Raw genomic sequence first — 17,298 nt, forward strand, 5'->3', positions numbered from 1 at the left:
TAATGCCAGGACACGCCGACCCGAGCAACGGACACGGGGCAAATGCGCGTTGAATTGATTAGAGTCGCGTAAAACCGCCCGGGATGGGGCAGATTTGATCTGATGTGCACTTTATACCTAACTAGCGCCGAAGTCCCTGAGCGTGAAGCGCGAGACTGGGGAAAAAAAATAAATGGCTACCGACCAGGGGGCCGCCTGGAACTGAGCAGATAACCCTAACCCCTGACTCATTTAATTTCCTATTTCGGATGACTACACGACATGCCGCGTTGAAGACGCGGTTCGTTGAAGATTCCCCATAACCGTTCCCCTCTACGTCAAGCACCTAATTGTATGTCTCAGCTCCATCCTACCTGCCTTACAATTTTCCAAAGTGCCCGCACGTCGCTTTCTGGTTGATACCATTTCTTTTGGGACACGTCTTCTCGTCTTATACCCAGTGGAACTATTGCATTACTCTACGTTATTTCGTTGCTTTTGGATATCACATACCTATACCGACGCCATTGAACCCACACCATTCGAAGTCGCCGGCGTGACGCAGACCAGCGAACAGTTTCCCAGCAGGAGCATGCATTAATCGGTTCACTACCTTTATTCTGGCCTGCACACGCCAACCGAAATGGACACCCTCGCCCCAGCACCCTCCACGCCCTCGCCCCAGCTTTCCCGTGCTGTTCCTGACATCACCCATGAGGAGGAGGGACACGAAGAGGAGTTCGCCCAGAGCATCAATCAGGCCGAAGTTTTAGAACTCCCAACGCTGAGAGAATCCGAAACTCCAGCATCGCAGCTCTCGTCACAGCCGCTGGGAGAGGTCGAGCGTCATCCAAAGGGGAAGAGAAAACGTACTACGTAAGTTTGGTTCCAGCCGGCTGGGAGGCCGGCCGCTGAGCTCCCGTCTTCCATCCCATCTTTTGCTACAACAAGTGGGACTAACCGGACTGCCAATCCTAGAGCAAAAGACAAGGCCATACTCGAGGGAGCCTACAATGCGAATCCCAAACCCGACAAGGCAGCGCGCCAAGACATCGTAAACCGCGTCTCGCTAAATGAAAAAGAAGTTCAGGTTAGCCACGACCGCGTCACCACCCGTGACTGGGTTCACCACATGTAACAGCTAAAGAACTAACGGGCATGCCAGATCTGGTTCCAAAACCGCCGACAAAACGATCGAAGGAAATCACGGCCATTGTCCCCTCAGGAGATAGCCGCGCTTCGGTACGGTGGTATGCAAATACTGTCGTCGGACAATACCCTTCCCGTGTACACGTCCGAGCCGGAGCATACATCGCCCGTCCAAGCCGTTTCAAGTTTAGAACAGGAATACTCCTCGCCTCCTCGGGGGATTGCCTCACCTAGCAGACTTGACCGCCACGAGACCGAGCAGAATCACGAAGACACGTCCCAGGAGGACACTCTACTACTAACAGAACCACAAAGTCAACCTCAAGAGGAGCGAGAAAGCACGGCGCTCCCTGTTTTCGCGACACCCGCCCAGAAACAAAGACACGCCGGTGATGACGACTCCCTCCTAATGTCTCAGCATCTGCCAAGCTCAGTTGGCTATCTGTCCAACCGATGGAATCACCCAGCCCACTCCCACTGCCTATCAACTCCTATCAGCTTCAACCGAGCGGACGATTCCTTCAACAATTTTCCTCCTTCATCGTGTTCATCTTCGACCTCTGCGCTCCGTCCGCGTCTGTCCACGGGTCTGGACGGCAAGGCAGATGTTGTCACCTCGCCACCACAGAATCCTGCCAGCCTTCCACCACCAGAGCTGCAATCGTTCGACTCGGCATGCCGGCCCAGCTACCAACGCGGCCCCAGCGAATCTCCAGTCACCTTACCACCGATCTCAACCATCACTAACAGTCTTTCCTCGTCTCAAAGCGCTGGCCCATTGCTGCCCCGCCTTACGCGCGGGAGGTCGCGCGATGTTCATGCTTGGGAGTTTGCTTGTGATGCAGAGAACCGCGAAGACGCACTAACGGTGCAAGCCAATAACGAGAGCCGTGGCTCAGCAATTGCAGCCATCAGTCTGCTGAGATCAACGAGCTTGAGCACCGCTGGCGGAGGCAGCCCGTTGCAACCGAGCAGGAGCAACAAGCGCAATGCCAGCATCAGCGGCATGACCCCACGGGCAGACAGTTCGACCAAGAAGCCCCGACTGACGAAAGGGCTGAGTGCCACGGCAAGGCTAGAGACGCCCAACAACAACATTTGGGCTGGAAAGCGACAGTCCTTTGCGGCAGATACGCCAGCGGGTTTCAGTTACAACACCAAACCCAAGTCTTCTGCCTTGTTCATCTCCCCACAAGGCAACGAGTCCGACAAAGAGAACTGGAGTCCAGATGAGAACGGAAACCCCCGCTTCTCCTACCATCAACCTTCCTCTGCTATTCGGCCAACGAACCGACGACTGCTGCCCTCTGGTCCCTTGTCATCATCAACTTATGAAAAGACAGTGGCGACAAATCCCCGCCGAACACCGGCCCATCACGCTCTAATAGAGTCGAGCCCATCGTTTTTGTTATCCGGCAACCGTGCTAACACCGCCCCTCTCTACGGTGGTGGTAGGGGACAGTATCACCGAGGAGGAGGAGGAGGAGGAGATAAACGGGACGGAGGAGCTTCGGAGTTAAGGATTTACGAAGACTTTGGCACGCCGAATCACAACAACCACAGCCCAACCGCTTCTCGCCGTGCTCCTCCCCCTCCTTTCGAAGACGATGGAATGGACGAAGTCGAGCGGTTCATGCGTGGGGAAGTCAGTCCAAGCAAGAAGGGGGATGCGGATGCCGTTGCTGGGTTGCTTTCGCTTAGTCAGGGGAATTGGCGGTGATGAGGTCTGTCTGCCCTGGACGAGGTCTGACGTCTACGGTCGGTCTCAGTCATTGTGCAAAGTACAACGGAGCCTTTGATCATCAATTTCAGTGTATTGTACGGCCAAAAGCTTTCCTCCAAAGACAGAAGCATCTCGGATTGTAATCTCCCCCGTTCGGTTTGACACTCAACGCAAATTTGCTTCGAGCGCTTAGGCTCAGGCGTGGTGGAAATTAGCGGGCTATACCTATCTCGGCGGTATTCTCCTTTTTTTGCTATTATATATGTCAGTTACTGTCAACGATACCTTCCGCTATATAGCACGCGTGTATTTGGCCGGCTTGGTTCCCTGGATGCCGGCGTTCTCAATGCGAAACAAGATGGCACAACACTCTTATTTGGTTCAGTTGCCTGTATATCGAGAGCCTCAGTCTCTCTATTCTGGGCGGGCAGGGGGACGGAGAAGCGGAACAATGTGAAGTTTTTGTAAAACAGCGAGCCATTGTCTCAAGAGATGTGCTTGATATCGTACATGATAATGTAGAGTCAAGGTCGGCGGACTGAAATAACTACGCTACGTAGGCATTCACTACACAAATCATGCCTGGTCGATCAACTGTGTGGCACTGAGTGACGCATTGGCTACCCATCGCTCGGTTAACCCTAACCCTCCCTATTTATGCGTAAAAGGGGCGTTCAGCGTAGCCAGTCCTAGCAGTAAACATATAACATGATGAGCATACACTTTCCGTGATATGGTCAAGCAAGTACCGGAATGACAGGAATCACCAGTGAGTGTTCGAACTTTGTCCAGAGAATCTGGTTGTTCTATTCATCACTCCTTTCTTATTTAGCCAAAAAAAAATGTAAGAAGTCCGAACTAGAGACTCCGTAGACGCCAATTGTTATAAAATCCCAAGACCTTTCTTTCCAGAAGATATATCCTTTCAAAAGTGCGCACTTTCGGCGCGTGCTCTGTGATTCCGCCCATGCCTTCTTTCCACTTAAAATCCGTTCCGTTCCTCGATACTAATGTTTCCTTCCTTCCTAGCAATGTGATTTGAGTCTTCGCTCATCATATAGTAACTTCCATGGATCCATCAAGCTCTTTCATGCTCTGTCCTCCCGTCTTCCTTCAGGATCTTTCGCTCCCTCCCCACATGATGCAATAAATAGGTGATGTAATAAAAAGCCATCGCTTATGCCTTCTTTGAAACACACGGTTGCTTTCTTTCCAACGATCCAACAACCGCTCCGTATCCAAGGGGGAAAAAAAAGTTCACATCCCCAAGAGACTCATCTGCCTCCTCAACGGACTCGCGCTCACGCTCCCCTCCTCACTCGCATAACAAGCCGAATCCGTATCAATATCCCACCCTTCCTCCTCTTGCTCGCCTCCCGCATCGCTTCCCGCCCCTCCTCCTCCCGAGGAAGCGTCAAAGGCCTTTTGCATCGCGCCGCGCGTGTTCCACCGCAATGTTCTAGAGACGCTGTCGAACCACTCGGCGTCAGTGCGGACGACCGTGGGAAAAGGGTATTGGGAGGCCGTGATGGTGACGTGGTCACCCTGGCGAAGCTCGACGCGGCCTTTTCCGTCGAAGGCGCAGTAGGCAGTCGCGCGGCTGTTGCGCGGGATGGAGACGCGCAAGAGCATAGTGTCGGAGAGTACCATGGGGCGGAAGGAGAGCGTGTGTGGGCAGATGGGCGTAAGCAGAATGGCGGGGATGTCGGGGTGGACGAGGGAGCCGCCGGCGGAGAGGGAGTATGCTGTTGAACCTGTGATTGGGACAAGTTAGCGTCAGGTCTCCCGCATGGGGTTTTCAGAGGCTGTGTGACTAGGTTTACCTGTAGGAGTGGAGAAGATGCAACCGTCCGCTTGGATGACGGTTAACAGCTCATTGTCACCATATAGTTCGAGGTTGGACACATAAGGCGACGGCCCTCGATCGATGACCAACTCGTTGAGCACTTCGAACTGCTCGCCTTCCTCCATTTCGTGTCCTAGTGGGCCATCTCTGTATACTGTGCATGTAAAGCGCATGCGCAGGTTGACGCGCATACCCTCGTCACCCATGATGCGGTTTAGGTGATCCTTGTACCTTTCGAATTCGAAGTTGGTCAAGAAGCCCAGGCTTCCCAAGCTGAATGATAGTACTGGCGGGACAATGCGCTGGAATAGCCAGGAGGTGAAGAGGACGGTGCCATCGCCGCCTAGAGTGAGCACCAAATCGAACTTCTCGGGCTGACTCCAGCAAAGATCTGGCGACCAATATTTGAGCATGGTCTTGAAACGTGGGTTTTCGTCGGTAATGCTCGCGGCGTTGAATCGTTTCGAGTTTCGAAGCTTGGCGTCGACGTAGACGTTTACTCCGAGGTCGGAGCCATAACGGGGGGTCCGGAGAAGCCATTGGGCTAGTTCGCGGGTGAGGACGACCAGCTGGTTGTCGCGGGCCTTGGTAACGATCATAACGTTCTTGACGGCTCGTCGAATAGGGCGTCGTTGGAGCTGCTTAGACACTTCTCGTACACCGGTGGCCGTCTGGACAAGACGGGAATGCGACATCCACTCGTCGTTCTTGATCTCCTCCAGGACCTTGTCGATATCGACCGCGTCATCGAAGCGATTGTGGTAGAAGCATGGTGACTGTAGCGAAGTGCTGCCGGACAGGGCGATGCCGTTGAGGGCGTCGCACAGCTTCTGCGACGACGAAGAAGTGGAGGGACGGTTGTCGCCGTCCTGGGGCATGTTGTGGGCGGACAGCATGCCGGAAAGAGAGAGAGGTTGAGGTCTGTTGTTGCGGGCCACCGAGGCCAATGCTTTCATAATAGTCTGCCGGGGCACAGACTCAATCGACAGGGCGTTCTTCTTATGTCCGGGAACGTGTGGTGGAGGTTGCGAGTGAGGGAAGGTTGCGGCTGAGGCTGAAGCGGGAGGGTTCGCGGATCGCCCCGAGTTGTAGTCCGTCTGCACGGGGGTATCTAAAGAGAAAAGGGGAGATTCGGATGCAGGTTTGGGAGTCTGTCTGGGTGTCACCGAGTCCAGGCCGTCATGTCGGAGATTGGGGGATCCAGCTGCGGTATCTGCGTCGGAGATCGCGCAACTATCCAAGGCTGACGCACGTCCTAGAGCTGCATAGGAACTCTTTGGGCGGTCAGCATCATCGGAGAAGCGTGCCTTGGTATATCCATCGGAGGCACACTGATCCAGGGATGCGAACGACGGGCGGTTGTGTGGGAGCGGAAGGAGAAGCGGGTGTGGGTTGGTGTGAGATTGTGGTGGGCGAGAGGATTGGGGATCAGAGTCAGACGGATTGTTGGGATGAGAAGGCCCAGCACTCCCGCTCCCGGGCGCAGGCGAGGTGGCCGCATCGCTCAGCGCTGGGTGGATCGCTGTGGGCGACAAGATTGAGGCCGGCAGCGGCATGTTGACAGGGTCTCTGCTGGTGAAGGGCATGTTGGGTGGATCGATCGGTGGTGGGAAGTGGGAGCTGTCTTTAGCGCAGGTAGTATACCGTGGTGGAAAATACCGTTGTCTATTTTCGGCAGATCGTCCGCTTTGCTTTGCCGCAGCCCGAATTTAGCCAGTTCTTCGTTTTGTAGCCGGGTACAAAATCCGCCGGCTCAGCTCACTTGCTGAAAAAGGACCCGGTCGAATTGGTGAATGATTCGAGATCGCAAAGTAGCTGGCGAAAGGCCGCACTGGGAAAACGCCCGGTTAGCCCCCGCGACTGTAGGGTTGCGTATGGGGTAAAGAGTCACCAAGAAATTGGGGACGTTGGAGTGCTGCAAGGTAATCCGTACAGTGTGTGATTAGTGCAAGGAACCTCGACAACGAGTTCCGATTGACTTATCGGATTGCACGGAACGAGGACAAAGGCCTTTGTAAGATGCGACCCGCTGCAATGCAATCGTCTCAGTGCAACGGTGAATGCAGCACGGCGGGATGGGGCGCTGCAACGAATTGAGAATGACAAGTCGAGTCCTCAAGATCCGATTGCGACGTCACCGAGATAGGTAGGTAGTGAAGCTGATATGTTCCTAGCCAAATGTCTGTGCCTGGGCGCAAACACGAGCAAGTACAGAGTGTCTGGCAAAGATCAAACAACAGCGGTGGTTGTCTCGCGTTTCGGGTTTCGCTGCAAGCTTGGCTGTGAAGTGCGCTATAGCGTGATTGCGCTATCAAGTTACACAACAGGCCAAGGAGGAGTCAAAAAACAGAGGCAAGTCTAGGAAGTTGGAAACGAGCAGTTAGCGGGTCCGTACGTTTTCCAGGGTTCCCTAGTCAGAACGAGTCCAGATCTCTTTATGCTCTCAAAGTTGAAGCCAACATGGCGCTTAATGCGAAAGGAATAGCCCGAGACAGCAGAGAAAGCAAAGCAAGGGCAGAAGTACCTACCTAGTTCTGATATGCAGGTGCCAACAGTCTTAGTTGGGGCGCGGGTATGTGATTCCGGTGTGACGGTATTCCTGCCGTGGTTTTTTGCTGACAATGCGGAGAACAATTGGCACAATACGCTGTAGGATCGTGACCAGTGATACGCACGTGGCCTTGTGTATGGCTTTGGAGCGTGGAGGAATCGCTTGTCGTTGGGAACGGGTCGCAGTGTGTGTGTGTGTGTGTGTGTGCCGTAGAGACGTCGCTTATATATCTGGATACGCTGCCCAAGATAAGTTTTGCCGAAAAGGAGGTCCAACGCTAATCGGTAGTCTTATGCCTTGATCATTATTCGACGTGATCAGGACACTGATTGGGCCGTCAGGTAATTTGGAATTGTCTGGGCGTCCGACGAAGGAGGGCGGAGGGAAGAGATATTAAAAAGAAGTTACAGAAATAGTGAAAGTGAGAACTGCCAGAGTTCTGACAAGGTAGATGCCTCCTGGGCACAAAGAATGGAAGTCCTTGAGCAAGGAAGAGTATAGACAGCGAAAGTAGCAAGTGTGCACACAAACCAGGAGCAGATGATGAAGGCAAAAACGATAAACATCAGTTGAGCTTGTGATTTAATACCACAAGTCGAGTCCGGGAGCAGAGCGGGGCGCCGGGGTAGATAGTGGTAGACGTTTCGGCGGGTCGCAATCTGTGAGATCGGGATGGAGCTGTTCGACGTATTCGGGGTGCGCCAAGGGGATGGAGTTGTCCTAGGCTACCCCGGAATGTCTACACTATACGTACGTGTGTACTATAGCTATCCTATTTTGGGATTGCAAGCCCGAGTAGGTTCCTGTGACAGTTTCTTTTGGGCGGCAGCATTATAGAGCTGCAATGGCGGGTATCGAAACGCTGAGATAGATTTGTCGAGACGGGACGATGTCTGAAAATGGATACAGCTCGTTGTGATTATGCCTTCGGGTTGTCTAATCTCTTCAGGTTCCTAGTGCTCGTGACAGAGGCGTTTGCGAGTAAACTCTAGCATAACTCGAAGCTCCGAATCGATCTTTTCCCCCCCATGTGATGCGAGGAGAGGTCCAGAGCATGGTACACTTACGTCTCATGTATCCTGGTGCGGCTGGGGTTTTGGAGGCGAACGTCCGGGGTACAGGCGTTAGCGCGGCCGCTCAGACAGTACCTCACGGCACAGGTTGCCGATGCTGATGGTCCGTCTCCGGCCAGGGCGCAAAGGTACCAGATATCGTCTCTGCATCAATCAGTATGCCATTGCGGGTATTCAGAAGCCGCATGATAACACAAGCGTTTTTGTTTCCGTATTCTCGCTGCACGAACTACTCTCCAGACCTTCGTCACAGGGACCGCACGTGGTGTTCTGTGAAGCCCTGTTTGACCCGCTGGAATCAGATAAATGCCTTTCCGCATTGATGCCGTTCAGGCCGCGTAGATAGCCCAATAAAAGGCGAGCACAGCCATGGTCAAGAAAGTCGGAATGGGACTGAAAATTGTGTGTTGCATAGAACTAATCCTGACTCGTACGGAGGCGAAGAGTAGTCGCTCTTGAAAAGCCCAATGCAGGGGCACCAAAACCGGCACCTCGAGGCTCATGCTGCGTGAGTGCGATATGATCAAGTTCGACGGTTCCCATCATCTGGATTGTATAGCTCCCACAAACCCCAGTGCCACATTGAAGCACCCCTTTATCTCCGCTTCAATCCTGTCGATTGGATTTCAGGCGTACCAGACATACCAAGACCGTACTTCCCAACGTCACAGGTTCGAGTGCCTGGAAAGGCGACATGAAACAGGGGTCTGGCCCTGGCCTGGGATAGTTCCAAACACGACCCCTATGTCGGACCCACCTCTTGTGCGTTTGAAGCGGCGATAGTTTCGTCAAAGGAACCGGTGCACAGCAACCCAAGTAAAATCCCACTTGAGATTGTTATCCACTCCGCTGCCATGATATCCATCCCGATCACAATCGCCGCTTTGCCAGGTGATGTGTAATTGTGCTGGAAGAGGAGCGGTTATCTTTTGAACGTGTTTGGTCCGTATCTGTCCAGACTGGCTTTTCTCCTCGGCATCAGGGGGCCTCGAGTCGCATTGCAAGCTGCACTTCTCCCGTCAACCGGCGAAAAGGCCCATTGGTTCTCTTTCCGGAAACACACGAGCCGAATGCTCAACCTTTCAGCTTTTGAAACGCGCAAGGTGCGAGCAGACAGTTCAAGACCAAATGTAGCTTCACTTCCAGTAAAGGTCGGATGCTATCTTGGTCTCCAGCGCCGACCGAAGGAAATGGCGCATATCTGGGCCGGATGCGTCATCGTCAAGCATCATATCGATCCCTGCCTGCTTCGAGGTAGTCTGGCAGCAAATCTGATGGGCCCTTTCGTACACGTCGTCCCACTCCTTGACGGTGAAGTCGCCTTCGCTTTCTGAAAGAAGAAGTTCATCGTGGGAGGTGAAAGCAAGGGCGTGTAGCGAGGTAGCCTCTCCGATATCTTTAGGAGAGGGATCAGCCACAATCTTATTCGAACCGTCCTCGGGTACCACAGCGACAACTGTGGATGTCGCGGTCGCCTTCATTGGCACAGTAGCCGATAAAAGAGCGAGAACGGCAGCCTGGAACAAAGCCGGGATGATGGGGAGGTTCTGTTGCCAGGATTAGCTGTAGTCTATCGACATAATGAGAGGAAGTTTTGAGTAATCTTACCAAACTGGCCTGGACCAGCTTTGTGTTGACGTAAGCATTTTCAGGTGTACTCTCGATTTGAAGAACAATCTGAATGACGGAACGGGGGAAGTTCTTGACAAGGATGATTTGAGAAAGAGAGGACTGCAATATGGATTCCAGATGGCGTTCTCGGGTTCCTATAAAGAAAGGCAAAGTAGGTGAGATGTTGTCCCTTTCCTGGGCGGTGGTGTCATTATGATGTTCTCACCTCCTACCCCGGCAGAGGGTCGTACGATAACATCAACGTGAGCCTCATAAGCGTGTTCATCCCGGCGCTGAGCCTCAATGGGTCCATTGACTGAGGCCGTGACCGTGTACCCAGCATACGAGTACCTGGCCGATCCATCCGCCCGGGGAAGGGCGTTAAGGGACGCTTCGGGTGCCGCAGTGGTCATAATGTGAGTGGTATTTGGGTCGGTGTGAGGATGGGCAGGGCTTGAAGTTTGGTTGTGACAGGCGACGGCCGAGGTCTAGTTGTGATTGAGGTTGCTTCAGTTCTGCGGCGCGAGTGAAGATTTGAAAGGCGGGATGTTGAAGGCGGGTCGTTCCTCCATGACGGGATCTGCAGCCCGGGCGCTAGCTTTTGAGATGACCCCACTCCGTTCCTTCCCAGCGGCGGGCCCAGCAGTGCCTGCCAAGCTTTCAGGAAGCTGCAGCCCAGGCCAGCCCAGCCAGTAGAACGAAGTCGCGAACGGCCCGCCAGAGAACGCCATTACACCACCGGGGCGTCAGCACTTTGCCTGCCCCATGATGGCTCTACAGCGGGGTAGAAGCTCCCAGCATTCAGGGGATTGCCCCCGCCGTCAATAAACTTCCATCCTACATCTACACACTTGTAACCTCTCCTACATCACGGAACCAACATCCTCAGCTTCGGTCACGACAGCTGAAATCCGGAATCCAGTCAACTACGACACGACGACGTAGGATTTCACCACAGTACTGTTTAAATCACACAAGTTTCATCATGGATGCAGCAACGAGAACAGGAGGGCCAGGAACCGGCCAAGGATCACCAACAGCCACAGGACAAACCATCTCCAAAGCTGGCCCAGCCATCCCGAATCTACGAGACCGCATTCCCAAACTTGAGCCCCGGCGACGGAGACAAGAACCATCAAACTCGACTCCGGTACCAGAAACACCAGCACTACCTCCCCGTCCAGACCTGTCAACCCTAGAGTTCCGGACGCCCGTCCGCCGGATTCTTCTCCGAAAAGACCACGAGCTCTTCCTAGCCTCGCCCACCTTCAACCTCATCCTCTCCTTCGTCTTCTCCCTCTCCGAATCCGTAGCCGACACGCCCATCTCGGCCATCAAGGACTCGGACCTCAGCGAGCCCGTGAAGACCATCCTCCGCATTCTCGACGAGACCGAAGCACTGTGCAAGGAGTCTCCACCAGATGACCAAGGCGGCTCTCGTTTCGGCAACAAGACCTTCCGCCTCTTTCTCGACAAGGTCAAGCAGCGCGGTTCACAATGGCACGCCGCCTTTTCTAATTCTGGGGGGAAACTTCCAGAAGCGGCCGTCACCGAAGCCTCAGCTTACCTCAACCAGTCCTTCGGCAACCGCACGCGCATCGACTACGGCTCGGGCCACGAGCTCAACTTCATGATGTGGCTTTTGTGCCTGTACCAGCTCGCTGTGCTCGAAAAGTCAGACTTCAAGACCCTCGTGCTCCGAGTCTTCGCCCGCTACCTCGAAGTCATGCGCCTGATCCAAATGACGTACTACCTCGAGCCAGCCGGGTCTCACGGCGTGTGGGGGCTGGATGATTACCAGTTCTTGCCGTTCCTCTTTGGCGCCAGCCAGCTGTTGCATCACCATTTTATCACACCGCGGGCGATTCATCAGGAGCTGACTCTCGAAGAATTTGGGCATGATTTCTTGTACCTGGGTCAGGTGGCATTTGTCAATAGCACCAAGACGGTGAAAGGGCTGAGGTGGCATAGTCCAATGCTGGATGATATCAGCAGTGCGAAGAACTGGGAGAAAATTGAGGGAGGAATGAGGAGGATGTTTGTGTCCGAGGTACTGAAGAAGTTGCCGGTTATGCAACACTTCTTGTTCGGGTCGTTGATTCCAGCAACGGAGGGTATGAGCGAGCAAGACCCCAACGCTTTGGGTAGCGAGGAGAATGAGGAGGAGGGCGGTGAGGTGGAGGTCTACGACGATAGTGACGGTAAGAGGCATGTGCACCAGCCGACTGGCTGGGGCGATTGCTGCGGCATCAAGGTACCGAGCAGTCTGGCGGCGGCGGAGGAAATGAGGAAGAGGGGACAGGTGGAGAGTTTGAGGAGGATACCCTTTGACTAGTCAAGGTCCAAAGTTATGTCTACCAGTATGGAAATTACGGCAAACAGGGTGCATCTGCTTGCTTACCAAGTTACCAACATGAAACCCCGAAGAAAGCCGTAAAGAGTCTGAATGGCCATACAGCCATGCTCATGAACTACCCATGACCCATGTGTTACTACAAACAAGTCTTAGAGAGTTTAAAATGAATCCGGTAGAATAATACGGTCAGAGCCAAATGAAATCACATTCGCGGGTTAATATTGCCCTACGACAATGACTTCACGCCATCATTTTGAAAGAGATTTTCGGTCTATTCAACGACTGAGCGGGTTACTAGGCCGGGACGATGAGGTGCCATCCCGTCATAGGCAAGGAGAAGCTGATGATGTATCAAATATAAAAGGGAGAAGCATTATATAAAATGGGTATAGAGAGCGTCACTTCCCTCTTCACTTCTCTCTTCACTTCTGTTTGGCGTATTAATCACACCAGTAACATCACGTTCACTGCACCCATATCTATATATCACTTAGTCGTGTGTCAACGAGCAAGCATCACAGTAGGGAAGCGATTTACAGTTTGAAGATGATATGAATTCAAGTAAGCGAATCCTATAGAGCGCTTATGATGGCTTGGCTCCTCAAGCCATAGGGGAATTCGATGATACCATACAGTCCAGTCCAGGCCAGGTCCAGTCCAGGCTAGGTCCAGTCCGAAACCCCGATAGTCGCAAACCGAAACGAGCGAAAAGAAAAGAAGAAACCCATGATGAAAACGACAGAATAACCTCATTGATGATGATGGCAGAAAACGAACCCCCCACCGCATTCATCGCAAGTTACCCAACGAACAAAAACGGCTGCTGCCATAGGCGTCCTTAAACTGTCGGATGCCCATGTCAGAGAGGGTATCGAAAGGAATAATTCCATCCCCCAACCTAACGCCGCCAATATTTCCCAATGGTTGAAAGAAGTCGATGCCGATATGCTTGGTGAAAAGGAGAAAAGACTGAAAAAAAAAAAAGCCGCCGTTTATGCAAAGAAGATAACCCCGTCCTCGTCCTCGTAACTAGATCAGATCCGCCAACGCGCATCTGCCTGTCTGGATATCACTGCTGATTTTGGTGTCGTTTCTTGGTACGGCACCGGATCCAGAGTCGCAAGAACACGCCGGAAGGGTTAATCCTCCCAGATGGTCTCCAAATCGAGATCCTGCCTCCTCTCAGCACCGCAGACACTCCATCGCTTGCGCTTGTCTCTGGAACCAAACCCTAGCGTCCTGCCTCGCAAGTCCGCACTCGCTTTGCCCTTGGTATCACCACCACCTTCCGCCGCCTCCGCCGCGGCCTTCAGCTGCGCAATTCTCTCGGCCTCCAAAGCAGCCTCCTCGGCGTCTGGGGTGTCTGGGATGGTTTCAAGACTGGAAATGCTGGGGCTCCTGGATCTCATCGAAGTGGGTGTTGAAGGCATGGAGGATGTGTAGTAGTTGCTGGAAAACGAGTCGTAAGCTCGGTAAGAAGGCGACGATGCGACTGAAGAAGGGGTTGATGGTATGGATGGCAACGATGTGGTGCTGGAATGGTGAACGAGTCGCAAAGGCGAAGAGGGTCTCCGTAGTCGGGCCGCCGAAGTTGCTGTGGATGTTGACCCCAGAGTAAGGTTTGGCGAGCTATTTCTTTCGGAAAGCTGCCTGTCGTGGTCATGGACCGACATGCGAGTTGGCGAAGAAGGGAAAACTTCGTCGACTGGCTTGCGCAGGGGACGGACCCGGCTCGGCGACTGAGCAGGGCTCTGTGGTCGGATATGTGGTGAGAAGAGAAGGTGGCCGGATCCATTTACGCCGGGCATAGACTGGGTGCGCGCCATGGGCGGTGCTAGGTTTACTGCTGACCTCGACCTGACATGAAGCGTAGACAGCGGCGATGAGGCGCGAGGGCGATACGGAAGTGTGGGAGTTGACCAAGATGGTGAGGTGGGGGATGCTGGAGAGGGGTCGGTTGATCGGCGAAGGGTGGGCGGCTTGCGCAAGTAGTCGAACTCGGGTGCGTTGACTCTCAAACTGGGAAGAGGAGAGGGACGGAACTCCTCCATTCGCTCGGTCTCTGGGACAGGTTCCATGGCGATGGGCGCGGCAGTCGATGCTCTCTCGGAACTCGACCTGTTGTTACCTCGACACAGAAATCATGGACTGGCGCAGAAAAGGATGGAATTCGGAAGACGTGAGCGAAATATAACGGGTATTTCTGTGATTTTCTGAACCCGGGAGACTGTCACAACACACTGCACTCGGCACAGCAGACAAGATATCCTTGTCTTTTCCTCCGAGACAACAATGCTTGGGACCGGGTCAGGGTCGGGGTCGGGTTCGGGGATGTGGTTTTCTTTCTTGGCCTGGACTGAGGTCCCTGGCTGGCGAGGTGACCTGGATCTGGTCTCGGTCGCTGGGATGGGGATGGGGTATCCAGTCTCCAGTCTCCAGCATCCGGCGATGTATCCGGTACCCGTCAATGGAAAGCCCTGACGGTAGGTGCCGTGCTCGCGACAATGCCTGCGAGCGAGCTTTGAGACGGTGAATCCACGCCTGTGTCGCACAAGGGGGGGAGGGGAGAGGATTTTGTTGACGTGACGGTAAGAGACTGAGTTTGTGTGCTCAGTGAAAAAGAGAAAATGGTGGCTTTTTGGTGCAAGAAGGCGGCGGGAGGTAGTTTATTTGCTGCGGCACGGTAACCGCAACGACCTGGAGTCTTTTCAAGCAACAGGCACCTGCAACTGCAACTGGCAGAGAGCGATAGCGAATGGAGACGGCAGGACCAGAATGTGAAAAGGACAGGGCCGATGCAGCTCGGGCTGGGAGAGCTGGGACGAGGAGAGGAGTTCTGGAAGCTAGCCCGTACTTGAAGCGGGCAAATCCAAGAGCAGAAATGGACAGGGCAATGCAAGTGACAAGACTTTAAATGCTGGTCGATGCGTCGAGTGCAGTGCGCTGAGTGGGCAAACGATGGCCACTGCACTGGTGAATGTGAATGGCCAACTACACTATCATGGTCAAGATGAACCTGGAAGTTTGAATCGCGAGTGATGAATGGTGCAGCGATGTGCTTGTGATGAAAATGAATGGCACGAACGGGCAATAAAAACCTAAAGAGGCAGCCTGGTGCTGTAGCTGAGTGATGGTACCTGTCTGACAGTACCGGTAGACAGGAGGAGAAATCCCAGGCCGGCGAACCAAAGTGGGAGGGTGGAGGAGGCGGGGTCTTTACCCGGCAGCGACGCGTCGGATGCACCAATCAGAGGGCCTGATACTGAGTAGCCCATGATTGTCAGTGGAGCGCCCATCCTGCCATCAAAAAGCAGCCATTAAAGGAAACCCATGAACGTCTGCACAGTTGCACACCACCTTCCACTTCCTCCTCCTCCCGCCGCCGTCGCTCTTGCGCGCCCTCGCAGTCAGAAAGCCGGAAGCCGCAACTGGACCAACTGAAAACCGTCAATGTGAAAACCCTGAAAGAACGGAAAGCCCGATTGACGCTCACTCGGGCCTAGTGCCGGTACCGGTACGGCGTAAGCGAAGCCTACCACGCCCCCCGCACTGGTTGTCCCCGAGGTGTTAGCGCGCTGTCGACAGAATGACTGGCAGCATGATTTCTCCGTAGGGGCCAACAGACCCCAAGCAGGACCCATTCAAAAAAGCTTGACTTTATTCGCACACTTCGGCCTCCCGAAAACGCATCTCCTCTCGGTCGGAGTTTGGCTTTTCATTTGGAGGTGGCGGATCTTCAACTCTCACGGACGTTGGTTTGAGCCGCTTGCCGGTTCAAACGACCATCGCCTCTCAATCAGGGCTAATCACTCGGAGAACCGGGTCAAGCGACCTTCGCGTTCAACGCGACACTTGACCCAGAAGGATGCCAATAACAGCCTGGAATTCAGACCGTCTCGGCTATCTCGACCAGCCTAAGGTACGTACCAGCTTTTGAGAGACAGCTTTTCCGTTGGCGCCATCCGTATCACCGGGCATCAGGTGAGCACTCGCTGCCGTGGTTGAGATAATGGATGGTGTTTGAGAAGCAAGGGACGATAGGGGATTCGCCCATGGCCGCCCATATGGTACAACAGTTGATGGCAGGGAAGTAGAGAGAACGCGGCTGAAGAGGCGCCTGCGCGTATCCTCGTTAATATATCTTCCTTCTGACCTTTGTTGGGAAATACGCCGGTATTTCAGAGTCAATGGCGACATGATATCAGTCAGCGCTTTTGCACGCTTCCCACCAACACCCTTTTCGGATGCCAAGTTCGATAGTATATCTCAATACACAATCTATTAGGTCCGTATGGTGTTGTTCAACTGTCACGCCCGGGATGCCATTGAGGGTCACCGATCTGTGGCAGATTATCGATTTACAATTTCTCGGCAACTGCTGGTTTGTTTGCTTGTTCTCGACGAGTCTGCCCAGTTGATGTGAAACCATTCAACCGTTGAGGCAAGGGGGGAAAGCGTGCATCGACTCGTCCCATCAACCAACCCATCACCACGGCCATGTGGATTACCGGCCTGTGACGAGTTCCTACAATATGCACACGCAAAATCCGGACATCCACTCAATGCCTGTCTTCCCCTAATCACGATTTTCAAGCAAGCATGCGTTTTCTCCTGAGGGTCGAGCGGTGAAAGCATAACACATGCTGGGAAGATGAAGCGACAGATGACCATGGGCACCTGGCACTAATCAGATAGATTGAATCATGCGCGCCACTATACTTGGTTGACAAACCAGGCAAGCCATCCAGGCCTTTGTGCCCCCAAAACCTCCATATCCAACAAGCCTCAATGCACGATCAGTCTCCACTGTATCACTGTGCTTGCTTCTTCTACACAACTGTGTGCATCGTCTCGAGTAACCGTCCAATTACATGGTTGGCAAGAACCGGAAAGTCATGCACAAAGGGTGATGGATTTGCCAATATGTCAGGGCAGCGATGACCGCGCATTGAAAGCGGCATCTTTCAGTGGTCGAGCCTACTGTGTGCATACTATGCCTCCGTGATAAAA

At 53.6% G+C, this 17,298-nt stretch overlaps 5 protein-coding genes across 5 annotated transcripts; 2 read left to right on the forward strand and 3 right to left on the reverse strand.

The window, feature by feature from the left end:
* Positions 1 to 622: 622 nt before the first annotated feature.
* On the forward strand, positions 623 to 3,387 carry SMAC4_02983 (uncharacterized protein; the record flags this gene model as incomplete). The annotated part of the gene is made up of 3 exons (XM_003348441.2): positions 623 to 855; positions 958 to 1,069; positions 1,145 to 3,387. The coding sequence occupies 3 exons, from the start codon at positions 623 to 625 to the stop codon at positions 2,846 to 2,848; spliced, it is 2,049 nt and encodes a 682-aa protein (XP_003348489.1). The 3' UTR covers positions 2,849 to 3,387.
* A 230-nt stretch (positions 3,388 to 3,617) lies between these two features.
* SMAC4_02984 (uncharacterized protein) lies at positions 3,618 to 6,283 on the reverse strand (the record flags this gene model as incomplete). The annotated part of the gene is made up of 2 exons (XM_003348442.2): positions 3,618 to 4,605; positions 4,675 to 6,283. 2 exons carry the CDS (start codon positions 6,281 to 6,283, stop codon positions 4,109 to 4,111), a joined length of 2,106 nt encoding a protein of 701 aa, XP_003348490.1. The 3' UTR covers positions 3,618 to 4,108.
* A 2,374-nt stretch (positions 6,284 to 8,657) lies between these two features.
* On the reverse strand, positions 8,658 to 10,485 carry SMAC4_02985 (uncharacterized protein). The gene is made up of 3 exons (XM_066089869.1): positions 10,159 to 10,485; positions 9,930 to 10,087; positions 8,658 to 9,868 (listed from the first exon to the last, which is right to left on the reverse strand). Exons 1-3 carry the CDS (start codon positions 10,343 to 10,345, stop codon positions 9,458 to 9,460), a joined length of 756 nt encoding a protein of 251 aa, XP_065945701.1. The 5' UTR covers positions 10,346 to 10,485; the 3' UTR covers positions 8,658 to 9,457.
* A 432-nt stretch (positions 10,486 to 10,917) lies between these two features.
* SMAC4_02986 (uncharacterized protein) lies at positions 10,918 to 12,418 on the forward strand (the record flags this gene model as incomplete). The annotated part of the gene is made up of 1 exon (XM_003348444.2): positions 10,918 to 12,418. One exon carries the CDS (start codon positions 10,918 to 10,920, stop codon positions 12,265 to 12,267), a length of 1,350 nt encoding a protein of 449 aa, XP_003348492.1. The 3' UTR covers positions 12,268 to 12,418.
* Positions 12,419 to 12,835: 417 nt separating this feature from the next.
* Positions 12,836 to 14,893, reverse strand: SMAC4_02987 (uncharacterized protein). Its single transcript, XM_003348445.2, has one exon. The coding sequence runs from the start codon at positions 14,364 to 14,366 to the stop codon at positions 13,428 to 13,430; it is 939 nt and encodes a 312-aa protein (XP_003348493.1). The 5' UTR covers positions 14,367 to 14,893; the 3' UTR covers positions 12,836 to 13,427.
* Positions 14,894 to 17,298: the final 2,405 nt, after the last annotated feature.

Source organism: Sordaria macrospora, chromosome 1 (assembly GCF_033870435.1).
Source record: "Sordaria macrospora chromosome 1, complete sequence".
Classification (NCBI taxonomy): Eukaryota; Fungi; Ascomycota; class Sordariomycetes; order Sordariales; family Sordariaceae; genus Sordaria; species Sordaria macrospora.